At 39.6% G+C, this 20373-nt stretch overlaps 1 protein-coding gene across 2 annotated transcripts in view; it reads right to left on the bottom strand.

The window, feature by feature from the left end:
- Positions 1-20373, bottom strand: part of NOSTRIN (nitric oxide synthase trafficking) — an 87522-nt gene that overhangs the window by 19272 nt on the left and 47877 nt on the right. For both annotated transcript variants that reach the window (XM_020990911.2, XM_020990909.2), the window contains 6 exons: positions 19040-19138; positions 13843-13968; positions 9266-9364; positions 9044-9169; positions 7771-7879; positions 6340-6428 (listed from right to left, as the gene is read on the bottom strand). In XM_020990911.2, coding sequence (XP_020846570.1) covers positions 6340-6428; positions 7771-7879; positions 9044-9169; positions 9266-9364; positions 13843-13968; positions 19040-19138 — 648 coding nt within the window. The remainder of the gene's footprint in view (positions 1-6339; positions 6429-7770; positions 7880-9043; positions 9170-9265; positions 9365-13842; positions 13969-19039; positions 19139-20373) is intronic.

Below are 20373 nucleotides of genomic sequence, written 5' to 3' on the forward strand. Positions count from 1 at the left end.
GCCAAGTCTGAGCCACGTACATATGAAGGTTTAAATGGGGGCATTTGGACCTTTCCATGATTCTCAAATCACATCACATGGGTGGCTGCCTAATCTTTCTCTAAGGGGATCTGCCCCTTGCCCAAATATGAAGTGGCAAAATGTTGATGATTGATTTGACTAGGAACTTAACAATCCAATCTATCAGATACAACAAACATTTATTAAACACCTAGTGTTTGTAGAACACTGTGGTAGGCATAGTCTAGATAATAACGGTTCATATTTCTTAGCCTGCTAAGGTTTACAGAATGCTTGCCTTACAACAACCTTGTAAAGTAGGTGAGGGTAGGAATAATTACCCCCATTTTACAGATGAAGAGACTGAGACTCTTAGAGCTTGAGTGGCTTGCCAAAGGGCACAGAGTTTATAAATGTCTGAGCTCCTGACCGGAGATGCCACTTTTCAGGATACAACACTGACTCAAGGAATTTACCATTTAGCAAAGGGCTGAGACACAGATGGTATTGTAAAATACAATGTTGAATGACAAGTGCATTAGAAAGTTACAAGACAGTGGGTGTGTGTGTGTGTGTGTGTGTGTGTGTGTGTGTGTGTGTGTGTGTGTGTGGGACAGGGCAGGGTTGTGGAAGCAGGGGATTGAGAAAGGCTTCCTGTAGGAGGCAGCATTTGAGCTGGCTGGGTAGGAGGAGAAATAGAAATTCACCAGGTGGAGAGAGGAAGGGAGAGCATTTCAGATATTGAATAAAACCTGAACAAAGACAGAGTCATGAGAGTATAAAGCACCTTTGGGTCACTTGGGGTTAGCCAGCTTGCCTGAGGTGCTGAGTGCAGGGAGGGAGGGAATTCTGGATGGTGAAGGAAGGCAGGGTGATATCGATTTGTGGAGGGCCTTGAACGTTGGGCACAGAAATCTGAACTTGATTTGGCAGGCCAATGGAGCCACCGAAGCCTTGGAGCACAGGAGTGGCCTGACAAGTTCTAGCCCTAGAAAATCTTCATTTGGCAGCATCTAGATGATGAACAAGAGGGAGAAGGAAAGGGAGCAGGGCATGCCTTGTTAGGAAGGGTTTGCAATAGCACAGGCACCTGGTGAAGGCTTGTTCTAGGGGAGTGAGAGGGGGAACAGTGAGGAGAGAATGGATTCCAGAGATGCAACAGAGACCAAGATGGCAGAAGTGATTGAATATGAGAGATGCAGAGGAGTTCAGGGTCCAGGATAACCCTAAGGGAACAAATGGGAAAAATGATGAATGGTGGTGCTGCAGAAAGAAATAACAAACAGAAGGAAGGGTACGCCTAGGCGAAAGAAAAATGAGCTGTCTTGGACGTGTGGAGTTAGAGGTGGGGATGTGTATGAGAAATTCAAGTGTGAATGTTCTGAAGGCAGATGAAGATGAAAGTACGGATTTTAAAGTCATAACAATACCCAACCTTTATGTAGAACTTAAAATTTGCGAAACACTTGGCAAATAGTATATTATTTGATCCTCACAATAACTCTGGGAGGTAGGTGCTATTATTATCCCCATTTTACAGATGAAGAAACTGAGTCTAGGAGGTTAAATGACTTGCCCAGCTAGTAAATTAGACATAAGGTAGGATTTCTAACTCATAACTTTCCAACTCCAAAGCCAGCACAACATCCATAATGTCAAGCTACATCATCTACACAGAAGTAACAGGTAGATAACTGGCTATGAATGTGATTGGCAAATGACAGTGTGCCTATGGAGAAGAGAAGAGAAGACAAGGTCCAAAATCTAGACCTTGGCAAAAATTTTTATTGTTGTTCAGTCATGCCCAGGTCTGCATGATCCCATTTGAAGTTTTCTTGGCAAAGATGCCGGAATGATTTGCCATATCCTTCTCCAGCTCATTTTACAGATGGGGAAACTGAGGCAAACAGGGTTAAGTGACTTATCCACGGTCACACAGCTAGTAAGTATCTGAGGCCGAATTTGAACTCAGGTCCTCTTGATTTCAGGCCTGGCACTCTATCCACTGCACCACCTAGGAAAAATAATGGTCAAGGAAAATTGTGGTGAGTCAGTAAAGGAATCAGAGGAGTGGTTGGAGAAATAGGAAAACCAGGAAAGTATGTTGTCTCCTAAGCCAAGCAATTAGGTAGCATATAGCAGAGGCAGCTAGATGGGCACAGTGGATAGAGTGCTAGGCCTAGAGTCGGGAAGACCTGCGCTCAAATCTGACTTCACACACTTACCATCCATGTGACCCTGGACAAGTCACTTACCCTACATCTGCTTCAGTTTCCTCTTCTATAAAATGGGAGTGATAATAATAACACCTACCTCCCAGGATTCTTGTGAGGATAAAATGAGATAATATTTGCTATCCCTCTCCCAAAGTATAAAACATTTTGCAAACCTTAAATCGCTATGTAAATGTGAGTGATGATGATGGTGGGTGGTCAACAGAGTCCAAAGCTACAGAGAAGTCAAGAAGGATGAAAAAAAAATCCATAGGATTGGATGATCATTGGTGACAGAACAATTTCCATTGAGTAGTGGAGACCCAATTGCAAAGGATTAGGGAGAAGGTAATGAGGAAATAGAGGCATTAGTATAGAAAACTTTTTTTTTTTAAAGTTTAGCAATGGGGGCGGCTAGGTGGTGCAGTAAAGAGAGCACTAGCCCTCGAGTCAGGAGGACCCGAGTTCAAATCGGCCTCAGACACTTGACACTTACTAACTATGTGACCCTGGGTGAGTCACTTAACCCCACTGCCTAACCAAAAACAAATAAAGTATAGCAATGATAGAGAGAATAGGTATGGGATAGCAGATGGATAGAGTAAATGAGTCAAGACTTTGACCCAAATATTTTAGGATTTTGGAGATTTGAGCAAGTTTGCAGTCAGAAAATAAATTGCCAGTAGAGAGGAGAGATTGAAGAGACATGAGGGAGCAAGGTCCTGGAAGAGGCAGAAAGGAATAGGCTTAAAGGAGAAAGCAGAAACAGTAGCTTTGGCTTGTGGCAGAGATATTTCTTTTTCTGTGATCTGAGGGAAGGATGAGAAAGAGGATCTATTGTTTTCCTGAGGTATGCATAGAGAGCATCACAGAGAATCTCTCTATCCTTGTCCAACCTAATGACCACTTCTAGTGATTCATTTGGGCATAAATCATGTTGCAAGAAGGGGCTTAGAAGCCTTGCTAAATATGATGACGTCTTGGTCATGAAACTGAAGAACTTAGGAACGTAACTGATGTTTTCATCACTGGTGCAGATTGTAGGGAAGGATGTCAGATGCGAATAGATTTATGAAGGGGGGTAGTTGGTTAGGAAGGAGCTCTTTGAGAATGAGATCTGGAATTCTGGACCATAGCTAAAAATACAAGAATAATAAGCTCTTATCCAGCAATGGAGCAAACCTAAGAAAGACTGAGAAGAATGAATTTGTCTCAAGTCTTGCAAATGTAATCAAAGGGGCTTTAAACTAATAAGGAAGGGTAGATAATAAAAATGCCTATGGCTATCCATCCAGGAGGAAAGTAGCTATGGCGTAGGAAGACTAACAATATAGAGGCACTAAAATTTAAGACAGAAAAAATTCAAGAAAGAAGTCAGCAATTCAACCCATAACCTCAACTGTCATTAGAACAAACAAAGAAATTCTTATTTGCCTTGTATTCAATAGAGAGAAAAAGAGTGAGAGAGAAACAGAGATAGAGAAAGAAAGAGGGAAATGGAGCCAGAGACAGACTGAGACAGACAGAGGGAGAAAGAGAAGAGAGAGAGAGAGAGAGAGAGAGAGAGAGAGAGAGAGAGAGAGAGAGAGAGAGAGAGAGGGAAAGAGAGATGTTGCTGAAGAGGAAATGATAGGAACCTAGTGAACACTATATCTTAAGAATTTGTAATACAAAAGAGAAAGAAAGATAGGCATAAACTGATATAAGCCTTGTTTTGCTGGAGCAGATTTCAAAGAGGTCACAGAAAGAATAGGTAGGATTCCAAGGCCTAAAATTCTACAAGAAAAGTCTAAGAAGTACCAGTAGCTCTCAAGAATGAAATTTTGATGACATAAAGAAAACCAATTCTGATGAGGAAGAGAAGAAGAAATTGTCTAAAGAGAATGGTGTTGCTACACAAAAAACTCATCGACCAACTTAGATTTTAAAAAGAAATGTGCAGTAGTCGGGAGCAAGGGCAGGTAACACAGAATAATAATGTTCAGTCATTTCAGTTGTGTCTGACTCTTCAAGGCTCTATTTGGGGTTTTCTTGGCAAAGATACTAGGGTGGTTTGCCATTTCCTTCTCCAGCTCATTTTACAGATGAGGAAACTGAGGCAAACAGGGTTAAGTGACTTGTCCAGAGTCACACAGCTAGTAAGTGTCTGAGGCCAGATTTTAATTCAGGAAGTTGAGTCTTCATCACTTCAGGCTTGGCATTTTAGCTACCACACTACCCAGCTACCCATAATAGCTAACATTTATGTAATACTTTAAGGCTGGGGAGATAAGTGCTATTATTATCCCCATTTTATAGTAGAGGAAACTGAGGCTGAAAGAGGGTAAGAGATTTGTCCAGGGTCATATAGCTGATAAATACCTGAGGCAAGACTTTAACTCAGATTTCCTTGACTCCAGGTCCAGCACTATCTAGTGTGACGCCTAGAAAAGTATAGTGTGACCCTTTAAGAATAGTGATCAGAGGCACTAGAGCTCAGGATGAGCTAAAGCTGAAGGGAAATGCTAAGGGCAATGAAAATGGGTGGGTTTTTTAAAAACTATATTGGGATAAAAAGGAGGGTTAAATATTCCTATAGAACTAGGAGTATGCTGCAGCCAGCTCAGGCCAGCTCTTCAGAGCCAATGTTAAATTTTCAGTGTGAGCATTTAAACCTCAGAAATTGCCAAACACTGCAAATCAAGACTTCATTTATCATTTTGCTCATGTCTAGACTTAAGAAAGTGATGGAGAAAATGTAAGTGACTCAGATTAAATTTTAAAAGCATGTTGTCCATACTTTTTTTGGTCAGAGAAAGAACTGATGGACTCTGAATGCAGATGAAGGCATACTATTTTCACTTTATTTTTTTATGTGTTTATTTTCTTTTGGTCTGTTCCTTGTTTTACAATATGACTAATATGAAAATGTTTTACATGATTGCACATATATAACCTACATCAAATTGCTTACCTTTTTAAGAAGATGGAAGGGGAAGAAAGGAGGAAGAAAAATTTGGAACTCAAAATGCTATTTAAAAAGAAGAAAATTGATCAGCTAGAAAGCATTCAGATGAGGGTGACATGCCTTAATATGCCATATGAAAACCAGTTGAAGGAACTGGGGATATTTATCTTGGAGTAGAAAAAATTTAGAGGAGACATGATCATTGTCTCTAAACATTTGAAGGGCTGTCATTTGGAAGACAGTCATTAGCATAGAGATGGCAATTATATCCATGCAAGTGACTTATGTCCTGTTGCTGGGCTTTGATGAATCTGGAGGAGAGAGTGAGACTGAAGACTTTGTGTAGCTCTGCCTCACTTAAATCTAATTCACCCGAAAGTCAAGACATCACCTGTGATGCCACTGGTCCTCTCTGAAAACAAAGGATGAGCAACAATTGGAAAGAGAGAATAGATTTATCCTACTTGGTTTCGGGGGGTGGCTAGGTGGCACAATGTATAGAGTACTGGACTCTGGACGACCTGAGTTTAAATCTTGGCCTCATACACTTATAAGCTATGTAACTTTGGGCAAGTCACTTAAGCCTGTTGCCTGTTTCCTCACCTGGCAAACCACTGCAATATGCTTGCCAAGAAAACCCCAAATGGAGTCACCAAGAGTCAAGCATACTGGCCCTAGAGTCAAGAGGACCTGAGGTCAAATTCAGCCTCAGACACTTACTAGCTGTGTGACCTTGGGCAAGTTACTTAACCCTGATTGCCTTAAAAAAAAAAAGTCAACCAATTGGACAACAAAACCTGGTTTGAGAAACATTAAGTTCAAAGTGGCAGATTTAGGCTTATCGTAAGGAAATACCTTCTAACAATTAGACCTATAGAAAAGTAAAATGTATTGTTTCAGGAAAGTAATGGGTTATCATTTGTGGTGAATGGCACTTGAAGTGGTTTGAAGCAATTTACTATGCGGAAGAAGATAAAGGTGAATAGAAGAATGATTTGAGTAGTAGCCAGGGCTCAGTTGAGCTTATGTACCATGACTTTGTAGCCCAGATGTATTCTCTCTGTCAACTGAAAGGAAAGGCAGGCTGAGGTCACAAATTGCATGGACTAAAAACAGATATTCCAGAAGGAGAATGTTAATCATAAAAACTCAAAGAGCTTACACTCTGCAAGTATTTACCTCATCCACTAACGCTGCAGTTTCTTTCTTGGTCTTTGCATCAGAGAAGGAGGGATTGGCTGTATATACATTGAGCATTCGTTCCAGGCCTGAAAGGACATCCATGCAGAGCATCAATATACACCCTGTGCTACTCTATCCCTAACACATAGAGTCCACTGATACTTAGCGATAATATAATAACAATTGAAATTTTAAAAAAATCTCAACTGCAGCTACTTTTTAAACCTTTTTGTTGTTGTCGTTAGTTTTGGTTTGGAGGGTTGGATTTATGATTTCATTAGCATAGAGAACACCAAGCACAGAGTGCCCTTCACAATTTAGACAAGCCACTTGTCCATAATCCATAGTTTTAGAGTACTGTTTGGGCAACCGGAGATTAAGTGATATGCCCAGATTCACGTAATATCAGAAGACCCATGTCTTCCTGATTTCATGGCCAGTCCTTTGTACACTCTGCCATGGGGCTCCTTCATTTACTCATTTATGATCCATTGACTTATTTTGACCTTAACCAAGGAAGTTTGAGGAATTCTAAACATTTGATTATCCATTTGAACTACTCAAAATGTTCACTTATTTCTGTTGTTATTTTGAGCAAAGATTTTGATTTTGTTGTTACTGTTTTAAGAAAATGACTCTGACATGGTATGGTTGGCTTCTGACATCCTGGCAACTCTCCTTGGGTCAGATATTCAAACTATTCGATATGCTTAAGTCACAAACTTCTCATCAGTTATTGGACCAAAATAAATCATCAACTACCACTAGGCCTCAGTTTCCTCATCTGTAAAAGGAAGTGATAGCACTGGCTCTCCTCCAAGGTCTCTTCCAACTCTAACTTCCTAGGTTCCATAACGCTAAATGTTGACCCAGGAGCCAAAATGAGACAGATACTGAATAGCTAACAACCCCCCGTCCACAAATAGTAATTTCTATCCAGTTGCATCATACAACTTATTTTTTAAGGTAAGGGATTTTATTTCATTGATTTCTACAGTGCTTAAGGTCCTACTTTGAAAAACTGTTAACTTGTGTAGCAACTTGAGATACAATTAGCCGCAAAATATTACCCCTTTCCCACCTGATTTCAGAAATCAATTCAAAAGTTTCCCCCTCTTAAATTGGCAATAGAGGTATGTAGTGAAGACCACCCTGTGATGTCATCAGTCCCCTTCAAAAATGAAGGACAAACAATAAACAGCAGAGGTAGGTAGCATACACAGCTAGACCACGAGGTCACCTTCAGTTTTTGCTCTCCTTTCTTTTTTCAAAAAATTCTTTTCTAATCTTACAAATTGAGTTTCTCATAGTTGTTCTTTAATCAGATAATTTTTCTCAGTTCAAATCCAGCTTAAAACAAAATGGTAAATCTCATTTCTTAGCACAGTACTTTTCCCCACTGGGTCACTCCAAGTGATAATTACAAACCTTCCTTGTCTCTTGAGGCTTTTTCAATATCCTCCTGCAATCTTGACAATTTTGATTTTATTGAAGACTTTCGTCTCTCTCTATCCATCCCATTCGCAGGATCTTCTTCCTGTATGGAAAATATTGAATGTATTACAGTACTGATGAGAAAGGAGAAAAATATGAGATTCTTTTTTCATACCATTGCATTATATCCATATTGACCATGTTTGGTTTGAATTTTACAGAAAATAAAAAGGAGAATAAATAAAAGATGATCTTTGGCTTTCCTCCACAGTGATACACCTATTCTGTTCAGCTCTTTCCTTATTCACACTTTGCATCCTTTAGCTAAGCATGTTCTGTTTTTGGAAATGGGTCTGTACTTATGTCAGTTATAGAACAGATGTCTTGTTCTAGTGGTACCTGCTTCAGTATCCTCTGTAATGGTGGATCAGAGACCAGAGTGACCTCCACACTGAAATCTCTCCCTTTCATCAGGCCTCCTGTAGGCCTCTGATTTCATGTTAAAATTTGTGCAGCAGTCAGGGACACACAGTCATGTTCCTGTCACCTTCTAAAGGTCTCTCTCATTAACACTGATTTGAGTCAGGACATGTTTACAATCTCATGTCCTCTTCAAGTCTGCTAAAATCTCACCTTCCGCAAGACCACTTTCCTGTCATTATACCCTGTCCATCTTCACTGCTATAGCCTCCTCTCTGAGATCACCTCTCATTTATCCCATACATATCTTATATGTACACAGTTGCTTACATGCTGGCCCTGTTAGAAGGTGAGCTTCTTGAGGGAAGGGACTGTTTTTGCCTTTCTTTATGTCTCCAGAGTTTAGCACTGTGTCTACAGGGCATTTTTGTTCAGTCATTTTCAGTTGTATCAGACTCATTTGGGGTTTTCCTGGAAAATATATTGGAGTAGTTTCCCATTCCCTTCTCCAGCTCATTTTATAGATGAGGAAACTATGGCCAACAGAGTTAAGTGACTTGACCAGGGTCACACAGCTAGTGTCTGAGGCCAGATTTGAACTCACGAGGATGACTCCAGGACCTGCCCTCTATCCATGGAGCATCTGGCTGCCTTCTAGGGACCTTAGGATTCCTCATTTTATTACAGAATTTCTGGAAATTACATTGGCAATATTGCCTGGAAATACATTTTCCTTTTATTGGCAAATGTGTTTTTTTCCCAAAAGAACCACCTAGTCTTCAGGGAGCAGTAAACTTCTGGATTAAGGTTTGCCAATGAATGTTGCTTCCTATAATTCCGTACTTACAAAGTAATCAGTTAATAAGAATTCAGATTCTTCCTCTGTAGTTGAAATTGCAGTTTCTTCCATTAAAGTCCTAATGTCTTTTTCAATATCAACCTTGCTGATGGCACAGTGGAGTTGGGTGTGACCCTGTGATAAAGGAGGAAGGCAGGATGTCAGTGGTAAGTGAAATAGAAAGCTTCTTGCCTCAAGCTTAACTAGAGACAAAGAAACTTCAGTACTCACAGTGGTCAAAGTTTGTCCGAAAATAGAAACATGTTGGTTGTATTGGTTTAAGATATTACACAGCAGTTGGATTCTTTCCTTCTCCAAGTCTAGGACATTCTAAAAAACACAATAAAATCCAACTAAGTTAGACATGAACCAATAACAGTGCCAGGTTGATGTAACATCACGCTAGGCATTCTGAGAAAAGGAAGCACTAGTCAGTTATCATAATAATGCCACTGAATGGCTCATAAAACTCCTGTCCAGTGGAGATTTCCCAGGGGATGAAAATGCTTCTGTGACTGTCCTATAGATCCACCTTTAAGATTACTATGCCTCAGACACTTTTTTCCAGGTTACTTTCGGTCCTGCCATATTAGACACCTGCCATATGTTGCCTGGGAGCCATAAAGCAGGTGAAAGGAGAGGAAAGCAGTAATGGAGAAAGTAGAATTTCCATAAATCCAAAAGATATGGTAGAAAAGACATGTGATCCTTGATTGGATTTATGAAATTCATTTTATCAATCAATTGGTCAATATTTACTGAGCATGTATTATGTGAAAGACCCTGTGTGAGGCAACTTGGAAGAGATAAAACTTAAGGTATGGCCCTTGTTTTCAGATGGGTGGTAGAGTGAATGGAGTGCTGTACTTGGGGTCAGCACCAATTCAAATCCTTTCCGAGACACTTACTGTATGACCTGGGCAAACCACTTAACCTCAGTTATCTCATCTACAAAACAGAGATAATAATAATATCTACCCCACAGGGTTATTGTGAGTAGCAAATGAAATATCATATGTATAGTGCTTTGCAACTGTTGAAGTGCTATGTAAATACTAGTTATTGTTATCATTTGTATTATTACAACCTAGTTACAATTCATTTGGTTGATATTAATACTCAGAGTAGCAGTAAGTCCAGGGTGTTTGAGGGCCTAGGGCTGGTTTGAGGGGTAGGTGGAATATGTCAACCTAACCAGTGAGATTTGAAGGGAAGAAATTCCAACCCCAAAATATCTCCTTTAGCAAGATAATTGCTAAGGACCAGATTTCTATGTTGAGAAATTTATTCTTTTAGGTTATTAGGAAATAGGCCTCTGTTAAAAATTGGGTCCTTAGATGGAGTAACGCATTAAGCCTTATCAATTATTCACACCTTAGCGTGAATAAGTGGATTGTAGCCTTTTCAGTGTGACAGGAAAGCGGCTCCTGGTAGGATGAAACATGCAACTGGTGCTTTTTCTAGGGTGGAGGATGGGGAAGGAGGACCTGAGCCTTGCCTAGGAAAGGCAGGCCTGTTAGAGGGGCCATAGGGAGGCTTTTTGAGAATTTACGAATTTATGGAGTGCCTGAAGGTCAAGAGAGGATATACTAAGTGGAGGTAAAGGGATTACTGAATGTGGAAGAGGGAGGGTGCCCAAGACAAAATCTCTGACCTTCACAATTCATTCCTTTAGCAAAGCTGGACTGGGTTGTTCTTGGCTTATCATAACAAGAGTTGCTTAGCAATGATACTTTTGAAGGTTTCACATAAATATGTGGGCTATAAGACCATAACAGGTTATTGAGGAAGCTAGAGAAGTGTAAAAATACATCCTTAATCTTCTGAGGTTGATATCATGGAAGAGTTAGCATGGTGTAGAATACTGGTCTTGGACTTAGGGAGACTTGGATTCAAATCCTTCCTCAACCCCAACTGGTCTTTTCTTTGTTCCTCACACCCAACCTTTTATTTCCCACCTCCCTGCCTTTTCCCTGGCCATCTTGTTTGGCTGAAATGCACTCACTTCTTAACTCCACTTCACACTATCTTCTTCCCTTAACATGCAGCTCATTCAACATCTTCTTCTCAAAGCCTTTTCTATTTCTCCCAACCATTAACATCCTCTCCACCAACTACCTTGTATTTAACTATTTTGTATATTTTGTATTTATTAAACTTAAAAATAAGTGCCGGCATTTATATAGCACTTCTAAGGAATTTTATACATATTATCCCAGCCAGGTGGCACAGTGGATAGTGCTGAGCCTGGAGGCAGAAAGACCTAGCTTCAAATCCAGCTTTGTGGGTGACCCTGAACAAGTCATTTAATCCTGTTTGCCTCCGTTTTCTCACATGTAAAATGAGTTGGAGAAGGAAATGGCAAACCACTGCACTATCCGTGCCAAGAAAACCCCAAATGGCATCATGAAGAGTTGGACACAACTGAAAACAACTAAACAACAACAAAATCTCATTCAAGATATTAAATGTGAAGCATTAATTTTATATTTATGATAGAGACATCTGTATGTGTGCGTACATGTGTATATATGTACGTGTACTCGTGTGTGTGTTATTTTGTCATAATAACTTTTGTTATTTCTCTCAGTGGCACGTGAGCTCCTTTTGAGTAAGGATTATTGTATTCTTTGTACTTATATCACCACTGGAGAAGGAAATGGCAAACCACACCAGTATCCTTGCCAGGAAAACCCCAAAAGGGGTCATGAAGAGTCAGACATGACTGAAACAACTGAATGGCACAACAATGATGCGTATCTCTGGCACAATGTTGGTATGTAGTAGGCACTTGATAAATATCTGGTTGATTGATTGATCCCTTCATTGATCCAGATTGCAACTCCTTCATGCCTTGGTGGATGGTTTCTGTATGATTTTGTGGCTCGAAAAGTTCATCCCTTGGTGTCCAATCTTCTGGCAACTGGCTTACTTGCCCCTCACTCAGCTGGTCGTTGGACAACAGAGATATGTTCCATGGCTTAGCCTAAGCTTTCCAGCATGTCAGGACGTGAGGCACTGTTCTGAATAGTGGCCCTTGGCTCTTTTATGTGAGTACATTATATGCACGTGGTCAAGTATTAAAATTTGTGACAATAAAAGAAACCTGATGTTTAATTTTTTTTAAAAAGAGAGAACTTGGATAATTTAAGGCCATCACCTGTCCTAATGGTCTACTATAAGCATCTGTATCAAATAAAATTTAAATTTAAATTGGTGCCAAGAGACCTCTTTGAAAGACTGAAGCACTGCCAAAGTTGAATCAGCAATGCAGTTTCAGAGGAGGGAGCTGTGTGTTTCCTATAAGACACAGAACTCAAATTCCTTTGGTTACAATTATTTCCAGAAACTTCTCAGGCACCATTCATTTCTTTGTGTACTTTGCTGTCACTCAGATAAAGAAGTGTCTGGAATCAGGTAACAAGAATCACTTAGGAGAATAGGACTAGAGATGATAAGATCATAGTCTGACAGGTGTAGAGGTCTTGTCATTATAGTTCAGTTGTGGCAAAGAGACTGGGGTGGTTTGCCATTTCCTTCTCCAGTGGCAAGTAAAAGTTAAGTGACTTGCCTAAGGTCATGCAGCTAGGAAGTTTCTGAGGTTGAATTTGAACTCAGGTCTTCTCAACTCCAAGCCCAGTGCTCTTATCCACTGTGCTACCTAGCTATCTCTAGAGGTTTTAGCGGTGATCTAATCTAATTCCTTCATTATAGAAGAAGAAACCAGGGCCCAGGGAAATCAAGTGACCTCCTCCAAGGTATACAAGTCAGAAATGGCCAACCCATGATTTGAACCCAAGTACCCTTACTCTAAATGCAACTTTTCCACTGTACCATGCTGCCTAGTGGTTTTTGGTCAAACACACATATGTTTCTTTTTCAAGGGAAGCCTATCAAATATAGACAAACCTCCTACATGTAACATCTTTGACTAGGAGATTTTAGGATTTTGAGCTGGAAGGGACCTTAGAAATCATGAGTTGTCTGGACCAACATCATTTCACAATCATATTATTAAGACCTTAGAATCTTGTATATGACTCTGCATGTACACTTTGTCTCTCCCATTCGATGGGAGCTCCATGAGGGCAATGACCACATTTACTTTTTTCTTTGTATCGCCCCCATAGTAAGGAACTTAAAAAATTCCCAAACATACAAAAGAAAGGATGCAGCAGAAGGGTCCTAATAAATGCTTCTTAATTACTAATTAAGTGCATGCTTTATGTTTAAAAGCAGAAATCAAAAAACCAATTCCTCCTACTTCTTTTTTTAATATTTTTATACTTTCCATCTTTCATATCCTACTTTTCTTTAAGTTCATCTTTCTCCCTGAAATAACTTTTTGTCCCTTCTTACCCTTCCAAAGATACCATGAGGGAGTCTAATTAAGCTTAAAACTCATCACTTTGGGCCTCATTTCCCAACTCTTCTTTCCTCTCATGTCCCAAGCTTCTTCCCTTACTGCTCCAATATCCCTTAGCCTTATTAGGACTCCTGCTCTTTAGAAATAACTTAGCACTGCTCTGCTCCTGCATAGCAAATGAAGAGTCCCCAACCAATAATATTAGACTAGACTAATAAATATTCCCAACTAATTGTACCACTAGGGAAACAGAAGCAAGGAGAGGAAATGCCATTTGTCTGAAAGTCATAAGACCAATCAATGGCAGAGCCTACGGTAGAGACCACAAAATTAATCAGAGCCTAGGGTAGAAACAGGGGCTCTTAGCTACATTTCTATTCTCCAGTTGTCAAGACTCCATCAGTAGGTCCCTAGGAAGAAAATCGTCCAATGTATAACTTGCCTGATAGCAGTTTTGTAAAGTGGCTTCCCATTTGAGTCTGGTTGTATAACCGGCTATGTTTTTTTGATAATAGCTTTCATCTTCCTTTGCCAGCTTCTCTGTTGATTTTTTAAGTTTATTGAGCAGCTAAAAAAATAAAAAGATCAGTTACACACATTTTCACCAATACATTAGCAAAGCACTTTGCAGTTTCACAGGAAGAATTCTGTTTGGTCCAATTAGGAGTTGTTTCATAGATAGGGATAGGGACTAGGCCCAAGGTTTCATTGAGATAGGAACTCTCAGAGAAGGAGATTTCCTCTGCCAGTTCAGGTTGGCATCTTATTTGTAACTAATTCATAGAGGTGGTTTCTCAAATAGTAGATCAAGATCTCAAAGTATTACCTGTTCAATGAATATGATATAGTGAAAAGAATATTGGACATGGAGGCAGATTTTGCTGTTGTTTTGTAGTTTCAGTTGTGACCAACTCTTTGTGACTCCATTTGGGATTTTCTTGGCAAAGACACTGAATCGGTTTGCCATTTACTTCTCAACAGCTCATTTTACAAATGAGGAAACTGAGTCAGTTGAGTGATTTGCCCAGGGTCACAGAGCTAGTAAATGTCTGAGGCCAGATTTGAACTCAGGACTTCCTGACTTCAGGCCTGGCACTCTACTCACTCTGCCACCTGACTGCCCCTGGAGATAAATACCCTGAATCTAATTAATTTCCGACTCTGCTGTGCCTCAGACACCTCACCTGTAAAATGAGGTTGTTGGACTTCAGCTCTAATGCCTCTTCCATCTCTAAATCCCACAATATACTAAATCTCTGAGTTAGTGACCACGACCATATACCTCCTTTATCCTCGCCCCCTCAGCCCTCCCAGCTCAGGGAAGGAGAAGCCCAGGATCTGAGAACCTAAGGGGACCTTAGGGAACATCTGTTTTGATGCCCCCCTGCTCCCCACTTTGTAGCTGAGAAACTTGAAGCTCAGAAGTCACGTAACCAGTTGGTGGCAGCTTCTTCTGCACCCCCAGCAGAATATACAGTAAAAACAATAGCTGACATTTATGTAGTATTTTAAAGTTTACAATGCATTTTACATGTGCTATTGAACTCTGTTCTTGTGGTAACCCTGTAACTAGGCAACTATCAGTATTATTATCATCCCCCGTATTACAGAAGATGAAACTGAAAATCAGGAAAGTACCTTGCCCATGGTCATGCAGGGAGTGATACAGGTAGGACAGGTTTCTCCTAACTCCATATTCACATTCTCATTTTTTTCCAGGTAATATTTTTGTTATTTTATTGTTATTTTTTATAATGATATTTTATTATATTATTTATCTGTAGTAATATTTTGTTGTTATTATTGCTTATTTTTATTTTGTGAAATAATTTTATTTCTTTATAAATTATTTATATAAATGTTATAAATATAAAATTATAAAATGTGCATTAAATATTTTATTAAAATATTGGGTTTTTTTAAAAATTTATGGAATTAAACAAGTATTTCCATAACACAGTATAATAAAATAAGATGATTGCACATGAAACTGCAACATGAAACTGCAAATCTGTTTTGTACTATTTGCTATTCCACATTCACATTCTTTATGTTACAGGGCCTTTCAAATCTCCCTTCCCCTTCCCCACCCTCCTTAACACTGTGAGACTCATGAGATATAAGAAGGCGGAGAAATCACCCATGTTTCAGCATCTCTTAGAAGAGGATAATATGAAATGCTTCCTCTAAATGCACAGATACAGTTTAAAAGCTTTTCAGTCTCACCCACTTTATATTTAAGAACATCATGAGTGATGCTATGTAGTAAAGAACATTCATCCAAAAAGCTGAACCTTAACAACAGATGCGATTTCTCTCAGGCTCATTTTGTCATTTTATTTCATTTGCTTGACATTCACTGGGGTGGCCTATAATAGACACAGCAGTGAGGCAGCTAGGTGGCTCAGTGGATAGAGCTCCAGCCTTGGAGTCAGAAGGATCTGAGTTCAAATCTAGCCTCAGACACTTGATACCTACTAGCTGTGTGACCCTGGGCAAGTCACTTAGTCCTGATTGCCTCACCAGAAAGCAAAAATAATAATAATAACAATAATAATAAAAAATAAAAAAAATAAAAGACAGAGTGGGTTTCTAGTGCTCAAGTGCCCCATACCATGCTTCCCTTCAATATACAGCTTCCTACAGGAGGCCTTTCCTGAATCCTCTTCCTTTTGAAATGATTTTGTATTTATTCTCATTTATTCATGTACATGTTGTATTATCTCATTAGAATGGAGACTTCTTGAGGGCAGGAACTGTTTTGTTTTTATTTTTATATCACTACTGACTTTGTTGTTGTTCAGTCATGTCCAAATAATCATGACCCCATTTGAGGCTTTCTCGGCAAACACACTACAGCAGTTTGCCATTTCTTTCTCCAGCTTATTTTACATCGGAGAAAACTGAGGCAAACAGGGTTAAGTGACTTGCCCAGGGTCACACAGCTAGTAAGTGACTGAGGCCAGATTTGAGCTCAAGAAGAGGAGTCTTCCTGACTCCAGCCCTAGCACTCTATCCATTGTGTTACCTAGCTGCCTATCCCCAGTGATAAGCACAGTGTGTACATAGTACATAGTAAGTATTTAATAAATGTTTTTTGAATCAAATGGAATACTTCTTATCTTCTAATGGAGCATTTGAAAAAAATTAAAGAGTGGCCATGGTTCTTGTTTGTTCAGTTGGGTCTGACTCTTCGTGACCCATTTGGGATTTTCTTGGCAAAGACACTGGAGTGGTTTGCCATTTCCTTCTCCAGCTCATTTTACAGATGAGGAACTGAGGCCACAAGGGGTAAGTGACTTGCCCAGGGTCACACAGCTAGTAAGTGTCTGAGTCTGGATTTGAACTCAGGAAGATGAGTCTTCCTGAGCATGAATCTCAATGCTCTATCCACCATACCATCTAGCTGGCTATAGTGATGTTTGGCAAAATGATTGTTTTCAAAGCCCTCTTGACTAGATTGGTACTCCTACTAATGAAATCTCAGTCACCTATGAAACCTGAGCTTAGTCTATCTGCATTATTACTAGGTCCTTGAGGTTTTGCATTGCTTCTGTTGTATAAATGCATATCAAATGAAGCCAGAGAAAAGGAAACACACTTCTCTATGCTCAACTTCTTGCTTGAAGAACTTTGCAAATACCTTCAGTGAGGATTTAAGGATCTTTCACGGAACCAATTCCTTGATGGTTGAATTTTCCCCTTCCATTTTTATGGTCCAGAACACTGAGAGCTTTAGGGAGGTTTGGCAGCCGAGGGTGGCTTGGTTTCATTTTTTTGTTTGTTTGTTTATTGTTTTTCCCCTTGGTCTGCATCTGTGATTTCATCACTATAGGGCAGTGGGGTCAAACTCAAATAGAAACAGGGTCCATACATCAGGATCTCTGCCAGCTGCGTATTGACTTGGTTTTAAAATATATTATCTATGTTTTATTGTATTTTATTTATTTTATTAAAATTTTCCTAGTTATTCAGGCTGCTCTCGGGAGTGCTGGTACATGGGTAAAGCTACCTTTTTGACACGTCTGCTGCAGGGATTTATTGGTGGAAGAATACCCTCCGCTGAAGTAAACTGGTCATTTAGCCTTAAAGAGTGGCCTGGGGTAATTGGGAAGTTAAGAGACTTGCTAGGCACAATTCTGAGGCAAAAGTTTTGTATTCCTCAACCTTAGTGCAATGACTGGCATACAGGAAGCACTTAATAAATACTTCTTATTAGTTGATTAATTCTTGATGCCAAAGCTAGTTCTCATACAACCATTACTTTCATGATTAGTTTAGGTGAGAAAATGAATACAATATCTTTACTCAGTTTGGGGACTAAAAGAGTTACCAAATAAAAGCAAGGCAACACTGTCTCTGTGATCTGAGGAAAAGCCATGGTTCCATGAGGGGGCATATTGGAGGAAGGTGGGAGATCATTACAAGCTTTTATTGAGCTCCAAAGCTGCTAATTCAGGGGAGAATATAATATAACTTAAATTTCCCCAACAATCTCTTCTTTATATGTTAAGGCACTGTTTTCCTTGCTGTAGGATTAGGCAGTGCAGTGGATAGAGTACCAGACCTGGAGCCAGGATGATCTGAGTTTGATCGAATCCAGCCTCCAACACTTGCTAGCTATGTGACCTTGGCTAAGTCACTTAACTTTTCTGTCTGCTTCAGCTTCCTCAACTGTAAAACAGGGATAATAATAACACCTACCACCCAGAGTTGTTGTGAGGATCAAATGAAATAATATTTGTAAGGTACTAAGCACAGTGCCTGGCATATAGAAGGTACTTGATAAATGCTTGCTTCCTTCATTCCCTCCTTCCAAACATCTAAGACTGTTCCTAGTACTTGGTATTTTATCATGCTAAGGTTTTTTGACTTTCTCTAAAGCTGTTTCATTGTTCCCTACTTGTCAACCTATGGCCAAGTCTTTAAATGAGGAAGACTAGATTCTGCAAAAAAACTGCAACCTTGTAAAATCCTACTGACACAGAACCTAAGTTATCACCAGTGCCTCGCCAGATCAAACAGCAGTTGAATTTTGTCTTTGTTTGCACAACATACAGGGACTGCACCCTCACTGTTCCTATTTTCTCCAAGGTGTTCCTTTGTTAGGAAAAATACACAGTCTATCTATTATTTGGGCAGCTAGGTGGCAGAGTGAATAGAGTGCCAGGCCTGGAACCAGGATTACTCATTTTCCTGAGGTCAAATCTAGCCTTAGACATTTATTAGCTGTGTGACCCTAGGCAAGTCACTTAACCCAGTTTGCCATAGTGTCCTCATCTGTAAAATGAGCTGGAGAAGGAAATGGCAAACCATTCTAGTATCTTTGCCAAGAAAACCCCAAATGAGGTCACAAAGAATTAGACATGACCATAATGACTGAACAACAACAAATTTTTATTATTTATTGTCTATTAGTTATCTGTCCCCTGGCTCCCCCAGAAAATAACATCTTTTTGAAGTACACATTGGACAAGAATAATTTGGAATCGACCTTTCATTATCTCTCCATAGTGAAAAACTGATAAAAACCATAAATAGATTTCTAGGGGGAAGGAATCCTTTTGCTACCAAGGAGAGTAAGTCCATCCATCTCAGGAAGACATCTGGCGTGGACACAATTGGCTATGAGAAGGTACCTTTCGCTTCTGCTTCTCAGTCACTGATTGCTTGGCCCTGTCTACGGAATGGAAAAGAGCTTCATGCTTCTTGGTTTCCACCATTAATTTCTTCTTGGCCTAGAATCAAAAACATCAAAAATTTTAAAAAGAGCAGAGTGGTATGTCAAAAGCTAAGCTGCTCTATTTTCAGATGAATCATGTCTACGACAATAGTTTTAACGACTGGCTAATTTTTGGTTCCTCTTCCCCAAACCTGCCACTAAAATATTACAGAAGCTAACAGTTTGCCCTGAGAATCAGTATATATGTTTTTAATATGTTTGGTGCTCTTGAGAAGGCTGTAAATTTTGCTGAAATGCTGAAGGCTGTACAAGGTTCCAAAACATTACTTTAGTGCAAGGTTGTTTGCTACAGAGAAATTCCAGGATGGATGTTGGCTTTATGTCTTGGGAACCATGCAAAGGAAGGATATAAAACAGTCTCATTTGGTTCCTTCTGTGCTGCTTGCTTAGGTCTTCCTTCCCCTGTCCCCCAAATAATAATAATAATAATAATAATAATAATAATAATAATAATAATAATAATAATGATAGCTTTCTTTTGACCTTCCTATACCCTCAAGCTATTATTTGATATCACTCTTCCTTTCCTTCTAAATATTTAAAAAGAGTACAACACTCATTTCATCTATTTCCTCACCATCTACTCACTACTTAACCCTTTACATTCTGGACTTCAATCCAACCACTCTACTGAAACTTCTCTCTCCAATGTGATCAGTGTCTTCTTAACTAATTATTAAATCCAATTGCCCCTTTTCAGCCTCATCCTCCTTGACATTTCTGTAGCATTTAACACTGTTGACCATCCCATCCTACTCATTCCTCCCTTGGTTTCTATGGCACCTTCTCTTTTAATTTGCCTTCTCCCTGTCTAACTGTTCCTTATCAGCCTCCTTCACTGGTTTGTTCCTCATCTCCCACCCCGAAGTGTGGACTTACATCCAGCTCTTTTTTTGTCCTTTTTTTTTTAGTTTCCCATAATGATCTTCACCCCTTCACCTCTATGTATATGATATCCAAATACACAGCCTTAATCTTTACTTTCCTTCCTGACTTCTCCACTAGTTCCTCATATTCAACATGATTAAAAATGAATTCATCTTCCCCTAGAAATCTTTTCCTTCTCCTAGTTTCTTCATTTTTATTGGTGATACCACATCGTCCCACATCCAAACCACTGCTAAGTCCTATCAACTCTAATTCTCCTGAATCTCTGCCATTTATCCTTTCTTTTATATTCCCACATAGGTAGAAAGTTGCTGAGCTGGGATTTGAACTCATGTCCTCTAG

Source organism: Phascolarctos cinereus, unplaced genomic scaffold, assembly GCF_003287225.1.
Source record: "Phascolarctos cinereus isolate Bilbo 61053 unplaced genomic scaffold, phaCin_HiC Scaffold_726;HRSCAF=1367, whole genome shotgun sequence".
Lineage (NCBI taxonomy): Eukaryota > Metazoa > Chordata > Mammalia > Diprotodontia > Phascolarctidae > Phascolarctos > Phascolarctos cinereus.